Below are 18,192 nucleotides of genomic sequence, written 5' to 3'. Positions count from 1 at the left end.
GTGCTAGGGAGTCAACATCCATCAAGAGATTCGGCAGGAGTTTTACTCAGTTGTATTCCTAATGTAAGAACGTCCATATGACCTCCAATGGCTGTTAAATTTATCGATACGTATCTTTCAAGAATTCCGTAGTATTTGCTCTTTGTTCACATAAATTTAATTTCAAAATTGGTCTCTCCCTATCCTCACGAAGCCGGCACCGCTGTGTGGTGGGCACTCTCTCCAGGCCCCGGCTCGGCTGGCTGCCTGCGTGAGTGTGAAGCCTCGCCCACTGAGGACATCTTGGCCTGAAAATTTAATACCAGAGCCACGCAGCTTGCAGGAAACGGCGTGCCTGACAGTCTAAGCTTTCCCTAACATACAGAAAAATTTTAGGTGGCATTTTAAAATCTGAAAAGATAGTTGTTTACTGTTGTCAACTACAGTCACTTTATTACTATTTGCCCTTGAGATAGATCAGTGAGTGGTGGAAGAGGACAGGCCACCTGTCACTCAGACCGTCCCCAATGAGACCACAGCGGGCAGGGCAGAAGCACAGGGGTCCGGGACCTCACAGCCCACACAACCCCACGGCACAGGGCGCGATTTCCCCGAACCTGGGCCCCTTTAAACTCAACAAGTCCTTCTCCCGCGAGAGGAACTTTCCACTTACCCTTACAATATGCGTTGCCCCTGAAAAATAAAATGTTTACTTCACAACCATAATCTGAAAAGCGAAAGCATACGTGCAGACCCATAGCAAATAGTACGTGAGACTTGGAGGCAACTGTAATTTAAAAATAAATGAAAGGAGCTGAGTTACTGTGGTGCCCTTTGACTGATACAAGCGAGCGACACTCGGGTCGGCCAGTTAATGGTCGCAGCCACGTCCAACTGCTGTGGGGCAGGGGGCTTCTGCACTTACAGACCCCACTTTACAAACCACAGATGGACTGCAAAACAGGGAGAAAAACATCTGATGATCTGTGGTGGTACAGACACCGATGAAAAGGTGTTAAAAATACCGGATAGCAATAAACCAATTTTACATGAAAAATGTGGTCACCAAGGTTACATGTTGAATTGTGGGTCTAGGGTTATAAACACCAACATAAAGACTACAAATCACTGAGAAAATTTAAATGGACACGTAGATCCATTCAAGACACCAGGATTCAAAACCAATGCCACGCTGGATGTATATTTGAGCGTACATTTGTTAAGACGTTACTCAAGTGGAATTATGACACTGTGTAAACAGAAAACTGCATTTTCTGACCGCTAACGTGTTACACAATCCCGTACTGGATTTTCTGTTCAGTGCCATAGAAGCTGCACTCGACAAGCAAGCCCTCCAGCGGCCACCCCGGAGGGGCACTTCCAGGACACATGACAGGTCTTGTATGTGACATCAAATTACACCTAACATCAGAGCATCAACATGATGCAAGGAATGTTGAAATTAGAAATAAAAATAAATTTACAAGTCAGAAAATAACACGATGTGCCATCAATTTGAAGTTTCAAAAGTATTTTATACCAAATGGAAGGGAAAGTAAGATTTTCCCAAGTTCTCCGACTGCATTTACTGGTACACGTTTCCGCCCTTTCCAGGTTTGGGAAGCGGAAATGCATTCCATTTCAGATACCTGCCTGGTAAGATAGAAAACGCCCGCCGTACCTTGGTCAGGACGTGGAAGATGTAGGGGTACATCAGCCCCTTCTTGTGCCGATGCTCTGCCACTCTCAGGACCTCAGGCGCCACCGGGGGCAGGGGCGGTGTGGTGATGTCCATGTGGTTCCGTGTGGGCATGGACAGCAGGCACGGGATCGGCTGCACAGTGCCCATCTGACTCCCCTTCCCTTCAGCGAGCTGGCTGCCCGAGGAGGCCGTAGACGAGCCTTCTGTCTGCAGAGCCACAGGCAGGGGTAGGGGGGTTGGGGGGGGAACAAGTCAGCTCATGTTTTCCCTTCTTTCACCTTCCCCCTGTGCAAAGGACCAGTCCCCAAAGACAGGGTATGGGAGCTGCCCCCTGAGCCCGGGGCGGGAGGGGGGTTGGGGGGGGGTTGCACCTTCTGCCGGGTGACCCCCCTCACATGACTAGTCCCCAGGGCCCCTGAGGGGGGAAGTGGCATTCTGTGGTTGCTGACCCCTGGGAAGCCACCCTGTCCCACCTGCTCCGTGTGGCCCGTGTGGCCCATCCGTGTGATTCAAGTTCCGTGGAGACCCTGCCTAGTGCCAAGAAGGCAAGGTCCTCTGCCCAGATGACAAAGGGGGTGCCCGGAAAGGCTGTGTCCCTGCCCAGCAGTGCACACAACAGGGGCTCACACCTACTCCTCACCACCACGGCCGGCAGTGGGAGAATAAACAGAAACCCTAACTTGGGCATTCTCTTCTGTCATTACAAAGCCCCAAATTAAGTACGCACAGGAAACCATTTACCAAAAAATAAAGCAAAAATCAAGCTAATTCCATTAAAACTGAGGAGTCAGACCTACATGACAGAAATATGTACACAGTAAAACACTATGAAAAAATACCCACTCAGTAACAACCAACCGCCAAAACAGAATGTGTGCAAGCTGCACAGGAAAGAGTGAGTGGGGGACTCAGGGACGGAAGGTGGCAGGCAGCAGCTAAGGACATGGAGGGCAAAGGGACACCCTTCCTGTTGTCTTTATAAACTGTAGCCAAGTCCAAACTGTTTGCTGAGACCAATTATTATTTGCACAATAAACGGAGTTATTCTTTCTCGTGACAAATGCTGGAAATAATAATTGCATATTGCTTGACTTTGTGCCAATCTAAGGAATACACATTTCTCTGTTTTGATACAAAACGTTATTCTTTACAATGGTATAGAAGTGCTTAACTTTATCCTTTAAAACACAAAGTACCAAAACTGGTCTTAAAAAAAACTCAAGGATAACTCATAAGTGTTTTCTATACTCTCCATTCAGAATATAGACACAATAATAGCTAAAAATTTTGGAAGGTGCTTTGCTAAAAACCAGCATCCAGCAAGCATTTCTGTTGCTTATTGATAGGATAACCCTTCAAAAGCGAGCGTATTTCAGAGTCTTAAATGAATTTCCTACATTGTGTCACCTTGTGCAGAAAACAAGCCCTCTCCTGCTAGAGACAGGCACATCCTAAGTGACCGCATGTGGGAACAGACGTGACTGTAGTTAAAGGTATTTCTAGATATCACTAGCAACAGGCAGAGGCAGACCAAATGGGGAATGGAATTTACTTTATTTTCATCTTTAACTTGCACATCCCAAGTGATTTCTCATTTAATCCCCACAAAATCCTGCAGGAGGCGAGAACTCTGCAAGGCTTTGGGTCTTGACAAAAGCATGTGCCAGCAGATGGGAGGATTTCCACCAGGCCCTCAACCCGCCCCGTGAGACAGTAGGATGCCCCCCGTCCCCCTTCCCTATCTCTGTGACCCCCTCCCCTCACATCTATGACCCTATCCCTCACACCAACCTCTATGAACCCCTCCCCACCATGTTGGTGACCCCAACCCCCCCACACACTGACATCTGCGACCCCTTCCCCCATACCAATGTCTGTGACCTCCTCCCCTGCACAGACATCTGTGACCCCCACCCCCATGTCTGTGACCCCCTCACCAATGTGACCCCTTCCCCTCCCATCCCCAAAATGTGTGACACCCCCATGCCAGTGTCTCTTACTCATAACATGCTTTAAAAGAGAGAGTACTCTGCTTTAAACCAATTCCTAACATCACAGGCTCAAAGAGTCAGAACGTGAAGGAATAAATGCCAACCCACTACCTTTGTTTGGTCTCCTGGGTCTCCCCGTGCTTGCGGCTCTGAGTGGTTTCCCGTCTTCTCCCAGCCAATTTTGTTCCCGCTGATATGGCTGAACATAAACAAAAGGAACATGGTTACTGAATGGCGTGGGCCTTCCACCACAGTAGCCCACGTGGAGCCCACAGACTCAGCGACACCTCAGCTTTACTGACCTCGCCTCCCCCAACAAACCACCTCCGGAGACAGCCCTACATTGGGGGCGCTTTCGGCCTACTCGGTTGGGCAGCAACAGTCACTCCCTGGAAGAGGAAACACAGAGCACCTAACCCAACCTCAGCACCCGCCTCAAAGGTGACAGGGTGGGCCACAGAGCGGGCAGCGCAGCCCTGCCTCCGAGGAGTTCAGTCGTCTTGGAGAAACAGGATAAAACAATCACACTCCACTGAGAGAGATCAGGCAGAGGAGGATTAAATGTTATCTGGCTCGGATATTCCTCATCATTCATAAATATGTGTAACGTATCACGTGCTGAAACCAGACACGGGACGCCCGGCCTGTTCTCCGAGAGGCCCTGGGAGCGCAGGGAGGTGGCCCAGGAGAGGGAGTGCGCTCAGAGAGTGGGCGGCAGAATGGGATTTGGGGGACAGCTTCCACTGGAAAGCAGTAAAAATCAGGGTGTGGAAAGGGACAGCAGGAAGAGCACTGAGCATCTCACAGGCCAGATTGAGGTATTCCAATCGGCATTTTTTTAAAAACTGGAGGTTGTGACCCATTAGTATCTCCAGAAGAGTTCAACCGGCATTTTGTAAACACTGAAATGGAACAGAATGCAGTAAACGTGGTACACATGGCATTATTTCATAAACGTTTTTGTTCATCCGTAGACCGCAGACCACAACATAAACGGAAGCTCACCACGGGCTCGGGGAACGGACAGGATCTCCCCGCAGATGGGCCTCCCTTGCCTCCTGGCAGGGCTCCTCCCCCCATCCCTCCCCACAGGGCCCGCGCCCAAACCAGCTTCTGAAATCAGTGCTGGCCACAGGGCAGGCCAGGGAAGAGCGCAATTTATTGGACCTGCCTCCTAACAGACTCAAGTGACAGATTTTTTTAAGACCCACTGATTCTCCCATCTTCCAACAGACTTCATGTCAGTTCTGCTACTAAAAAAAGTAAAATAAAATAAAATAAACCAAACCAAACCAAACAAACGGCAAAAAGAAGGAGAGAGGAGGAGCAGGCGCCCACAGTAAACAAGAGTCCCCATGCGGCACCTCTCAGAGCCCGATCCGGCTCCTCGGTCCCAGCCATGTGAAGGGACACTGCACAGCTGCCCGGCGTCCAGTTCCTGGTCCTCTGCAAGGACTCAGGGCGACCAGTGCTCGGTCCGAGTCATCTGTACCCTCTGAGGCCACAGCTTTGCAAGACTAGAAGGATCCTTTGCGATGAGGAGGCACCAAACTGAACGTGAGTATTCCAGGAGCACAACGATCATTCCAAGATCATTCTGTTTAAACTCAAGAACAAGGCACCAACTGTGGGGGCAGAGGGCCTGGAGCAGGGCTCGGCGCACAAGCTGTCAGCTGTGCTGCGTCCAGCAGGAGCATTCCAGCACCGGGAAGGAAAGGTTAGCGGCACTGCAGTGATCCAAAACGTGGCATAAATAGAGACGCTTATGTACTTTTTCACTAAAAAGTCAGTGACATTTATCTAGTGAAACTTTAGAACAAATTACTCAGATACTTATAGGTTTTATAAAGAAACGTAACCTCTATCGTTCACAATTCTAGACACTGGAAGTAGGATATACCTATAAAAACATGCACCAGTTACAAGGGCACAGCTCAGCAGATGTCCACAAACTGAGCACGCATGCAAGTCACCAAAGTGAGGCATGGCTGACCCGCCGGAGGCTGCCCCTCGCCCCGCTCCAGACCCCCTCCCAAGGGTAAGGGTTACGAGACTTCTCACAGCACACTCGGGACTTTCCCAGGCTCTGAGTGCCCTGGAAACCCGCCACCCGCGTCCAGAGGCCTGGACCCAGCATCCCTGCTAGATGAGCCCCCGGGACAGCACACTGCCGCTGGGGCTCTGGTCCAGCTACCGCCCTGAATGCGCCCAGTCTTCTGTGGCTCCCCTGGCAGTCGTTCTTGGGGTGCGGTGACCCCCAGCATGGTCTGGTGGTCTGCACTTCCCTGACGAAGATGGAGACGGGCACCTCTCCACGTGTGACATCTTCTCTTGGGGCCGCCTGCACAGATCGTCCACACGCTTCCTCCTTCATTGCGGCAAGTGCACCATGTTCTTCTTACAGACTTCCGGGAAGTCCTGTGTCCTACAGGCTCTTGGCGAGGCAGAGGGACCCCGCACTCTGTTGGGACTTCCAGCCCCTCTCTTCACGACAGAAGAGCTTTTGATTTATGACGCCTCATCTTTCAGGCCTTGGCGGCCACGTCCCCTCATTGCAGGCTTCCCTACCCAGCCCGTCTGCTATTCTCACGGCCATGTCCCTCACGGCGTGCGTCACACTGGCACTGCACTGTCGTCCATTTCCATCACTAGATTACACACGCCGTGAAGATAAGCACTCACGCCACCGCCAAGCAGGTAGCCAACGGCTGAAAGAAGGAATCACGGAACCACAGCCAAAAGGTATATGGCGGAGACGGCCTAAGCCTGACTTCTCCTCCATACCACACGAAGCTCAACACAGAGCCTCGTCAAACATGCAGCCCCGTAAGCACGAGACCCTCACGATGGGCCCGACGCCGGCAAGCATGGGGCAGGGCAGGGCGGCCATGCCCTACTTGCTACCGAAGTGGAAAGCTTGTCCCACCGAAGATCACACAGAACCTACGTTTACATATACTACCAGTGTTACTGTTTATAGGTCACTACCAAACTAAAGGTAATGTCCTAATCTAGATAATCACATGGCCTCCTAATAACCATACTATAAAATCTAAAATTCTGCCTGAAAAGCATCTTGTCAAAAGCGAGTTTCTCCAAAGTCCAGAACATCTCACTAGGATGACTATGTCACTTTACAACTTGAAACAAGCTACTGGGTGTATGACAGACGCCTTGCCTCGAAGAACACACATTTTGGTTTCACTCTCCACAACTGCTCAGAAAGGCGACCTGTCACCAGCCATGCCTTGGAGAGACCTGCTGGGACCCACACAGGCCACGGGAAGCCTGCAAGCTCACATTGAATTCTGCTGACAGGAGTCAGGCTCAGAGGGAAGGGAAAGGACCCATGTGCAGCACGGCAACAGTGACTGGAGGCCAACCGCGGCCCGCCATCCCTCCAGTGACCCTGTGCCGCTACGGGATGAGGCCATCCCAAGGGACTGTACACAGACTGGGTCGCAGCAGGCCATCAGCACACCCAGAACAGTGGTGAGGACAGAGGCCGGCACACGTCACCGGACTCTGCGGGGCTCGTTTTGCAGCAGGACACCTGGGGTCATCCTGCACTGAACACAGGGGAGACAGCAAACCTGACCCTCCTGCCTGTGGGTGTCGTTGGCGCGGTGCTGGTGTCTGCGTGCACCGGAGGTGAAAGCGTCTGGCCCACATGCTGACTTCTCACTCACGTCACCACCACGTGGGTGCAGGCTGCCCGAAGGGGCACTGACCACGAGCTGAGGGACTTGTCAACAGGAATGAAGGAGGGAAGGCAAATAAAACCAGAAGGGAGGCAACAAAACAGGAAAGAAAGATAAAAGACCAAACTCCCAGTAGAAATACCCAGTGTATGCACGAGGTCACAGATGTGGTGACCGAGTGCGGCCAGCCTGCAACAGGCATGCACACATCTTCATTTCTGTGTGCTCCCCAGCTTGGGACAGAAGGGGCCTGGACGCGCACCTGTTCCCACCCTAGCCCCGCAGAGCCCTGAGGAGGCCTGAGACTCCCACCACAGAGCACGGGGGACTGGGCACCAGGATGGGGGACCACGAGTCACACCCCCAACACCCCTGCAAGGACATTCTCCTAATGCCCTGATTTAAGCTAATGTCACACGTTCAGGTTGTCACACACGAAGTTGGGAACACGGAAAGTGATGCTCCAATTCCTACCCAACAGTCAGATGGGACGTCCATGTGTGCCTCTCATGCATCTGCCAGGACTCCTCACGACTCTCCGCCATCGAGGGAGGGTTCAAACCCCTAACACAGGCGGACGAGCTCAACACAAAACACCCATACATGTCAGAGCACGGCCAGGACACACGAAGACACCCGTCTCCGGGATTACACCTGACCAACACATAAAAGTGACTCAGAATTGTTTTTATGAGGATACACAAGGTATGCTGCCCTACTCTAGCACATAAAGAGGGTAAGAATCTGGACAGAAAAGGCTGCAGCTGTGCTGAGCCTGTCGGGGGCTGGGGGCGATCAGGCAGGGTAAGATGTAGCTCTCTCTGTGAACCACACGTTTCTTTGGGAAAGGAACCTGAGAGGACAAAGAATAGGAGACAAGCAGCCTAACATCACTACCACCTGGCAGAGGAAGCACATTTCCTGGGCCACTAGGTCAAGGGCACAGAATGAAATTCTTGAGGTGTTTCACATTAAAATGGAATTGGCGTTCCGAAAAAATAGTGGTGCTACGTATCACTTACTGTGGTTACTCATCAGCTGATTCAATTCACAAACAAGCTAGACGCTTTCCATTCACGCCTGGCCCAGTGAGTTCCAGGCCACACAACCACGAGGCCACCAAAACCTGGCGTGACCAGCCACAGGAGGCTGGGGCCTGGGTCCCCACGGCACCGTGTGCCCACAGTGGTGTGCAGGCCCTCGGCACCGACAGGGACCTTCCACAGACGAGATCTGATCCCACAGGACTCACAGGGGCCGGCAAATCTTATCTGACAGATGCCACCTTGACCCCATACCAACACCCACGTGCACAGGAACACGAAACAGCAATCCATACAAACAATGCCACAGAGCACAGAGATGTTATATTCATGTTCTCTCCTAACAGGACTTTCAAACATCCATTTCAAGATGTCAGTAATCACAGCCAAACATGGAAGCGATGCACAGTGTACACACGCACACTCCCGTCTCCACGCACGATCATGAACACACTATTACAGAAGCATACCACGTGTAAGAAAGAAGGCAAGCTGCTGACCCTAAGATCAGACCCCATGAGTAGAAAGTCACGTTAGGACACGCAGTGAAAAACAAGGTACCTGTGTGTTCACCTGTCTGTGAAAACACCTGTGTCTCTAGAGGTGGCTCCTGAGAGACTTCCTGTACCGTATTTTCTAACGTCTCAGTTCTCTGACTTTGTACAGAGATTTCCGTATTTCTTAGAAAAACATACAGAACAAAGAACTAAAAACTTTAAATTAGCAAACTCAGAACAGATTCAGTATCTAAAAGCCAATGAATATGTGAAAATAATATAAGACAAACACCTCCACAAGGATTCCATCATACTTTTTAATTCTACCAAAAGAAGACTACAAAGATTTGACAAAGGCCAGGAAGAAAGACAAGTGCCTTAGTTTTCGTTTCACAAAGACTTAACCGAGAATAGGGCAAGAAGTACGTGCTAATGACACTCCAATAAAACAGGAGAAAAAACACGGAGTTAGAAAGCAGAATATTTCTTTTCGTCACTTGAAAATAATCTTCGGGGGGGTGTCTGGGTGGCTCAGTCGGTTAAGCGTCTCACTTCGGCTCAGGTCATGAACTCGCGTTTGTGGGTTTGAGCCCCGCGTCGGGCTCTGTGCTGACAGCTCGGAGCCTAGAGCCTGCTTCGGATTCTGTGTCTCCCTCTCTCTCTGCCCCTCCCCTGCTCATGCTCTGTCTCTCAAAAATAAATAAATGTTAAAAAAAAATTTTTTTTTTTAATTAAAAATTAAAAAAAAAAAAGAAAGAAAGAAAATAATCCTCAGGTGCCTCTGTCCTCTGACAGAAACAGGGCCACGGTGAGAGAGCCAGCACAGCCTGGGCGGCAGCCATGCCTACTAAGGAAGCCCAATTCCCCTTGGCCCGGGGCTCCGCAGGCACCTGTGACAACAATGGCCCCTCCGCCTCCAGGGCCAAGATTGCCACCGAGGTATGCAAGCAGGGGGATAAGGGGCGGGCCTGCCGAGCACGCGTGGTTCACGTGCCACCGTGTGAACCTGAGCGGTGGCCGTGAGCGCACCCACCTGCAGTGCTCATGGCGCACCTCATGTCCTCCTCGTGGCAGGGAGCTGTGCCCCCCGGACATGCCAGGAGAGCCTCTCCGTCTGCCGAAGCCTTGCATCCCCTGAACTTTATCTTTCAAAATAAATGTTTGCTAACTTTATAGGTTACACAAAAAGGTACCTCGTTATGTTTTAACATTCCTTTTTTTCTTCTTTGGTGAGAGTGAACATCTTTTATGCTTCCTGATCACCTGTGTTTGTTCTGTGAACTGCATGTTATATTCTTTGCTACTTGAAATACTTGTCTTTTTCATTTCTAGCATGCTTTGGGGGAGGGGACAGGTCGGTCCGCTTTTGTTCAGTAGTGGTCCCTGTCACCTATCAGCACCATCCATCAGAAACATGCCAACAGCTGCCATGTTCCCGTCGCATAGCAAGTGCTCAGTGCCCCTTGGCTTAATGTACTTCCTTCCCTGAAGACCATCCCAACAACAGATCCAAGTCCAGAGGTCCCAATTCAAGTCCAAACCAAAGCAAGTCATGACCTCCCACTCCTACCAAGATTTTGAGCCAGAATAGAGACACCCTATTGTGCTCGTGGCCAGTGCACACAACACACAACACGCTCAGGCTGGAGAGCTCACGCTGGAGACCAGGAATGCGGGCCAGGGACGTTTGTGAGGGCTGCCCCAGGTCCTGCTCTGCCTGGCGTCTGGCCCCAAAGCCTCGGGCACAACAGCCATCCCCCTCCTCTCCCTCCCTCCCTCCTCCTCTCTGTTTTAACATGTCTGCTGATCACGATAAACAGGGAGGCGAAGCAGATTCAAGAAAACTCAAGTGTGACAGGCCGACAAGGCCTCCCAATGTCTGCATTTGAGGCTGAGGATGCTTGCCCCAGACACGAAGCCCCCTTCTAGCAGCTCCCCCAAAGAGCACCATGAAAGCACAGGGTAGGGCCAGACAAGTGACACAGTCAGGGTAGAGCTGAGGGCCCTCCAGCAAGTATCCCCCTCATCTCCCAGCCCCATGAGGCGGCTGGCCACACTTGTGGGGGACCCCGCAGGTGGCCCAGGCACACACCCTCCTGCTTTGGGCCTTGCTCCCAGCCATCTAGAAAGCATGTCTCTCACTAGACCAAATCTGTACCAGTTATTAACAGAGAACTCAGTGCCTTAGAATTTCAGTGCGGAAGGGCTTCTGAGACTTGACCAGCTGTTCTCATTTGCACACACACGATCCCAGGCCCCGGCCCAGTCACAGTCTCCACTATACGCCCTTTCCAGAAAGTTAACTGGGAAAAATGAACGCGAAGTGCAGCTTAATACTTCACGTCGGGATTTCAGAACCGCATGGACTTATGCACCACTGCTCCACGGAGCACACAGCCCCTGCATGGCAGCAAAGCCCTCGGTAACTCCTGCCTGAGGTCAGGGGACACTTGCATCCACTCTACAGATGGAGGGAAGAACGAGAGAGGGGACGTCTAGCCTCAGCCTTCAGGCCTAGTGCGAATTTGCAGAAGACGAGAAACCATCTCCATGGATGGAGGGCCAAGGGGCCCTGGATGTCCAGCCACGAGCCAGAGTGCAGTGAAGAAGAGGAGATGAAGAAATAAGAAAGGCCTTCCTTTCCTTTCCTTTCCCCTTTTCTTCCTTGTTTGTGAGTCAGGTTTCTTAAAACTCAAGAGTTTTTAGGAAGAGAAGGAAGATAGCGCACTGAAAACTTTCTTGATCAGACTCTTAACAAGTTACGTATTTAAAAATTCATTTACTCGGGGACACACATTTAAAACACTCCTCTCTACTGGGGAGCCTGGGTGGCTCAGTCAGTTTAACATCTAACTCCCGATTTCAGCTCCGTCATGATCCCAGAGTTGTGGGATTGAGCCCCACATGTGACTCTGTGGTGACAGTGCAGAGCCTGCTAGAGATGCTCTATCTCCCTCTCTCTCTGCCCCTTCCCCCACTTGCTCTCATTCTCACTCTCTCGCTCTCAAAAATAAACTTAAGAAAAAAAAAAAAAACTCCCCTCCAGCAATGACTCCAACATTGACTGCAGCTTTCTCTGGTTCCAGTCAGGCGAACAGCATGATTTAAGGAACGGTCTACGAGCTGCTGAGCTGAGATCTGAATTGCTAGATTCAATTCAGGAGGGAAGGAAATTCAAGGTCCCCTCAATCCAGGAGCGAAGACTAGAAGCCACCAGCGTCTAACTTAAAATGCTTCTCGGGGGTGAGACTGGGGTCCCCCAGGCCAGGGGAAAGGAAGAGTCAGCAGCACTTTACCAGATAACTCACCACGTCTAAGGGGTCACACGAACCAATTTTCCTAAACCTCCACTGAGGCAGAGGAGTGGCCCGAGGCCCCAGCTGACGAGCACAGACTTCCAGCCTGTGAAGCCTCAAGGAAGCGTCTGACTGCCCCTCGCCCATGTCCAAGAAGCCCAACCCGTGCACAGTGACATCGCCTTCCTGCAACAAACAACACCCCCACGCCTCCATGCACAGCTCTCGACCGCCCCAGAGCCCAGGTTGCCTGATGCGCCTGACACAGCCAACCGACCCCGGGGAAGCCACAGCTGCTCCACAACCCACTCACTTTGCAGCCGCTCCACTGCCTTCATCATTGTCGGAAGACGATGACGTAGAAGACCCTGGAAAGTAGGCTGAATCCACGTGGTTGGGGCTGCCGCCCGGAGCTGGGTGGATCGGGGACGACCGTTCATACAGCGGGGTATGCTTTCCTTCGTGAGGAATGTTGCTGTAGGTGCTGTGCTCGGTCAGACTCTTCCCACTCGTTTCCAACGTGAGGGCCGGCTCAGCGAGGCTGTACGGGTGTGGACCCTGGCCCGCGGCACCTGGGCTGGGCACCTGCGGGGCCTGAAAGAGAGGGCAGAGGTCACGCGCGCACTCCGGTCAGCACTGCCTGGTCTTGGCTAAGCTTTAATTCAACGAACACTGGCACTTGGTCCACAGAGCAGCTTGACAGCTTCAGAAATGATCTTAGTTTTCGCCAAAATCGGATGCCTGTGCAGCTTCCAAGGGCAGCAGCCCCCGAGGCAGGCAGGTTGGGAGCAGGGAGTGGGAGGTGGGAGGAGGACTCACCACAGGCTTTGCTTGCAGAGAGGTCTGCGGAATGTTGAGCATCTGGGGGGGGACATACGGTGGCACTATCCCAGGCATTCCGAACGGATTTGGTCTGGCTGTTCCGTCGACAAGGAAAGAGAACGATGCAGCTGTTAGCAGAGCACGAGCTCAGGACACCAGAGTGGCAAGCACGTGTCCCCATCTGCCCTGTCCCTCCTCAGGGGATAACACAACACTGATCCCGCTTCCCAAACACCTTTGGAAATTCATGTTTAACATTAAAACACAGTTAATTTTACGGTGATCAACATTACAGACTGAAGCTAGGATTTTAACTTGCAGGCATCCGGACCACCCTCCCTCCGCCCCTTGCCGGCTTCTCAAAGCCCTAAGACTACAGGCTCCGAAGGGACACAGTGGGGACAGACCCTTCCCCTCACGTCTGTGAGGCAATGGAATCTTCCTATTGAGACTAAAATTCAGTTTTCAGCTATTGACAAGCTTCTTGATACAAACGGTGAAATGTGGCAGGTGCTGCCCCTACACTTAGTTTGCAGCCGTTAGGCAAAACCACAACCAGGCCGCACGCTTCACATACATCATGGACCGGACTTGGGATCTGTGCTCTCAGAACGTGACTTTATACACCTGTCCTACGGACGCCGCACTCACTCTGCCACCCCTCGTGCTGACCGTGCCAGCACAGCCCCGAGCACAAGCGTGCGGAGACATGGCTGTGGACACACGCAGGACCAGGCCCCACATCAGACGGGAGGCAGGACGATCAGCTGGGCCCGCGGGCCCACACACCTGCATGCCCACGACCTCGGTCTCCCGGAGCCTGAGAGGGCACCATCGGCCAGCATGACACGTGGTGACCAACGTGTGTTGACGGGGCCCGTGGCCTCAACGTCAGAACACTTCCAAATACCATAAACTACTTAGCAATGTCATAAAAATGAGAAGACACCCTTCAAGGCTCTGCTCCCCCGCACAAGCCAGGGATGGGGTGCCTATGAAGTCAGGCCTCAGGCACCTGAGCCCTGAGTGTCCCCACAGCCCAAACAGTGGGGACAGACAGCAGACACGGGGCCCTCAGGCTACACCATCTCCTCCTTAAGCTTTGTTTGGAAACCCAACAAAACCAAGCCTAGAGACCCCTGGACGCCAACATCCTTTACCAGGTAGAGCGTTCCTCCAACTTCAGAATCTGGGCGACACCAGGAAAACCAGCAGCCCACAAACCCTACCTCTCCCTGCCCCCCCCGCCCCGCCAACTCTCCGAGACACGTTTAAATAAATATAAGAACGAACGAGCATCCCTAAACCCAAGCCCTCCCTCCCATTCTCTGAACTCCCCCCAGTGCCTAACCGGAGCTCCCAGAACCACCTGGTGCAGGCAGCACCGGACGGTGACTAACTTCTCCCCCCGACGGTACCCACGCACCCGGAGGCCACGGTCACGGTCCAATGCGAGGGCCCATCTCCGAGTGCCTAGCCCACGGCCTGCTGGGAGGGAAGCTCGAGATGTCACTTCCACAACTGCAGGGCAACTAGCTGAGAGTGATGGTGCCGGCACATGTGCTATCACTCACACACTCACCACACACGCACACTTGCCACATGCACACTTGCCACACACACACACTTGCCCCCCCCACACACACACACCCCACGTGTGGTCACCACACACCACACACACATTCACCACACACACACTCGTACCACACACTGTACTCACCACACATGCACTCACCATGCACACTCACACGCCACACATACGCACTCACATACACAGCACACTCACCACACACACACACACACCATGCATGGTCACCACTCACAAACTCCCCACACATGCACTGACACCACACACACATTCACCACACTCATCACACATAGCACACTCATCACACACATGCACTTGCACTCACCACACACACACTCACCACACAGCACACTCACACACATGCACTCACCACACGCACACACTCCCCACATGCACTCACTCACCACACACACACACTCACCACACACGCACACACACATTCACCACAGAGCACACTCCCCACACACGCATGCTCACCACACATACAGGTGCACGTGCACACATTTTTGCCACACACACACTTATGCACAGGCACACACATTCACCACACATACACTCACTCTCCCCACATACACACACACGTTCAATGCAAACACATGCACATTCGCTCACTTCACATACACTCACATGCACATGTTCACATTCACCACACACAAACGCCCTCACCCTATATACATGTGCCTGCACTCACACACACGTCCACCACACGTGCATATACATACGCACATTCACCGTACACGTATACGCACTCACCCTACATACATGCACGTGTTCATCACAAATACATGCACCCTCACCCATACACACACCCCACATGCACGCACACACACACATTCGCTGCACAGACATGTACACGCACTCACCCCAAATACACACACGTGCACATGCATGTTCACCCCACATACACACATATTCACCCCACATACACATATGCACACGCAAGCATACGAGGAGACACTTGTGATCAAACAGTTCCGACCCAGGAGATTAGAGCCTCAAAGTCGGAGACTCACAATGCTGTAACTGGTTAAGTCCCTTCTCGGGTGATTCTGAATTGTGGCCAAATTCGGTTGCAAAGAACACTATGAACTCCATTCGAGCTCTAACACTACACCCCAAATCACTGTGAGAAGTGCAATTTACTGCCTCCTGTGGCTGACCTGCTCCACGAAACTTCTGAGAAAGCACGCGGAACATCGGCCATGCCAATACACAGCAGCATTCAAGGGAAGGGGACCCTTTTGTTTCCCTAAAATTTTGACCATCATGCACTACAAACTTCCTGAAAAGCACAGACTTTCCCTAAAAACAAACCATAACTTAAGAACAAAGATTTCCAAAGAAAGAACATTTTCTAAAATCATACTGAAGTCACTGACTTCCAATAAACCTTTGAGAACCTGCAAAGTGAGCTACTAATCTCTCAGAACCCAGTCTAATAAGTGAATTAACCTGTCTACACTTCTCTGAAGGCTGGAGAACTGCCCGATAAGCCAGGCCTGCCTCTGCGCGCGGCATGCCTCCCTGTGTACCAGTTCTGGTTCTCAGTGCCCTCGCACCACTAAGCGGAGCACTGTGTGCTGCGTGACAAGGACGCCTCTCAGGACTGACCCCGGCTACGCATGGGGGTCCTTGTTCTCCTGTCACAGATGCTCTATCAAGAGAAGCTGTTGTTAGCAGACTACACAGACTGAGAGAGGCACGTGAAAAAGGCATTTAGTCGCCGTATGAAAAATGTTCTCATGATGAAAACAATGTTTAGAGACTTCTTTGCGAATGATGAGGAAAACACACACGGCGGCCGGACAGCGTGCCATGGGAGCCACCCGGGATGACATGCTGCCAGCAACCCGCCCCCCCGCCCCCCCCCCAGCGGCCTCTAAAGACCACACACATCTTGGAAGGAACGGTGTCGACCGGGAGGCTCTGCCGGGAACCAGCTAGCCCGGCCAGCCAGCACGGACTTGACCACCAGGCACGTTACCACAGAGAAGCCACGCTAGCCAAAACCAACAAGAGTGACGAAGTAACGAATTTTTAAATTCTCTAATGCCGATGAGCGCGATGCACGATTTTCAGGTGTGGCATAAAAAACACAGATTTGAAAATTCAGATTCAAAGAGTAAGTCAATATGTTCCCTATCACCAATACTAGGTTTCAAGACCTACAAAAAAGGTCAAATTTCCCAACGCCATTAACTGTATTCAAAGGGATGTATTTACTCAATAGTGATATTCTACAGAAGTTAAGACATAAAGCCACATGAAGGAGAATTTTGTGTAACTTATTTCCATCCTCTTCCAGATGAGTAACCTCTGGAAGGCAGGCCCCACGGGCCAAAGACCGGCGTGAAGGCAGAGGCGGGAGGGGCCGAACGCTGTCAGTTTCCAGAAGCACCAGCTCCCAGAACTCAGGGCGGCTGGGGCAGCTGACACCAGGCAAGGCCTTCCCGAGAGGAGCCAGAGGCTGTCACCCGGAGAGAAGCAGGCTCCGCACAGCTCTGCTAATAAAAGCGAGCGGGCACCCGAAAGAACCAGGGACCCCGGGGAAGCCACTCGGGCCAGCAGGAGCCCCAAACTCCAGGAACGCGAGCGGTTCCCCAGGATGAGGGCTGCCTTCCTGACCACGGCACTGTGGGCACAGAGCTCCCAGGGCCAGGAGCCACCGGGGTGCTCACCCAGCACCTCCACCGCTGCCGAGTCTGGGCAGCACACGTGGACCTCACGGGGTGCAGCACTGCCAAAGCTCACGCGGTGCCCGAGTCTTCAAGAGCAGGGGTCTCACGAGTGATGGACGCGTCCTGAGTCATATCCAAATCTGTCTAGCCCCTGGCCCCCTCCCTCTGAGCGGGAATGGCAGCGCCCCGCAGCAAAGAACGCCGTGCATGTGGGCCGACGGAGACGGGGGCAGGAAGGCACACCACCCACGTGGCTGTGTGAGCCCGACAGAACAAGCCAGTCTCTGTCCACTGCGGACCGGACAGGCCGTGCCCTCCTGTCACCGCGCCCTGAGAAGCCACCAGGAGACCCCACGGCAAGCGGGTCCACCTCCCAAAGACACCTTGCCGAGCGGCTGCTAAAGGCAGATGCGGTTTCAGTTCCTAAAAAATGACTGGTTTTCAGGTTTTTTTAAAAAAACGACCTTTCAAAAAGACATGAGACCAGATGGCCTGTATCACTTCATAGCACATGGACTAAAATAAACTCACAAAAATCTGAATGAAAGGTCCTGGGAAAACACTGTGAGTCTGAGGACGATGCTCAAGACTCGAAAGGGAGGAAGAGTAAGCAGACCTTCCGTTCCACACGAGACACCACGGTTCTCTGCGGCGGAATGCGCTGTCAGACCCCTGGGGGCTTGACGTTAATCCCATGCACATCGGCTTTTACAAGATAAAAACAGAAAGAGATGAACATGGTCACATCGCCAAAAACAGCAAGGGCAGAATGACACGTGCAACACGGCATTTGATTACAGATCAACACCACCATTTGTTACTCCATATGTATGAGGTAGGAAAATATAAAAACCTGCTTGAGGTAGATAGATGTGACTTCCAGAAAAGCCTAATA

The 18,192-nt window shown here is 52.1% G+C and overlaps 1 protein-coding gene across 2 annotated transcripts in view; it reads right to left on the bottom strand.

The window, feature by feature from the left end:
• FAM120A (family with sequence similarity 120A) overlaps positions 1 to 18,192 on the bottom strand; it is a 95,296-nt gene that overhangs the window by 34,360 nt on the left and 42,744 nt on the right. For both annotated transcript variants that reach the window (XM_042912308.1, XM_042912309.1), the window contains exons 6-9: positions 13,029 to 13,126; positions 12,523 to 12,803; positions 3,784 to 3,871; positions 1,661 to 1,888 (exon numbers count right to left, since the gene is read on the bottom strand). In XM_042912308.1, coding sequence (XP_042768242.1) covers positions 1,661 to 1,888; positions 3,784 to 3,871; positions 12,523 to 12,803; positions 13,029 to 13,126 — 695 coding nt within the window. The remainder of the gene's footprint in view (positions 1 to 1,660; positions 1,889 to 3,783; positions 3,872 to 12,522; positions 12,804 to 13,028; positions 13,127 to 18,192) is intronic.

Source organism: Panthera leo, chromosome D4 (assembly GCF_018350215.1).
Source record: "Panthera leo isolate Ple1 chromosome D4, P.leo_Ple1_pat1.1, whole genome shotgun sequence".
Classification (NCBI taxonomy): Eukaryota; Metazoa; Chordata; class Mammalia; order Carnivora; family Felidae; genus Panthera; species Panthera leo.
This window is presented reverse-complemented; position numbering and strand designations above follow the sequence as displayed.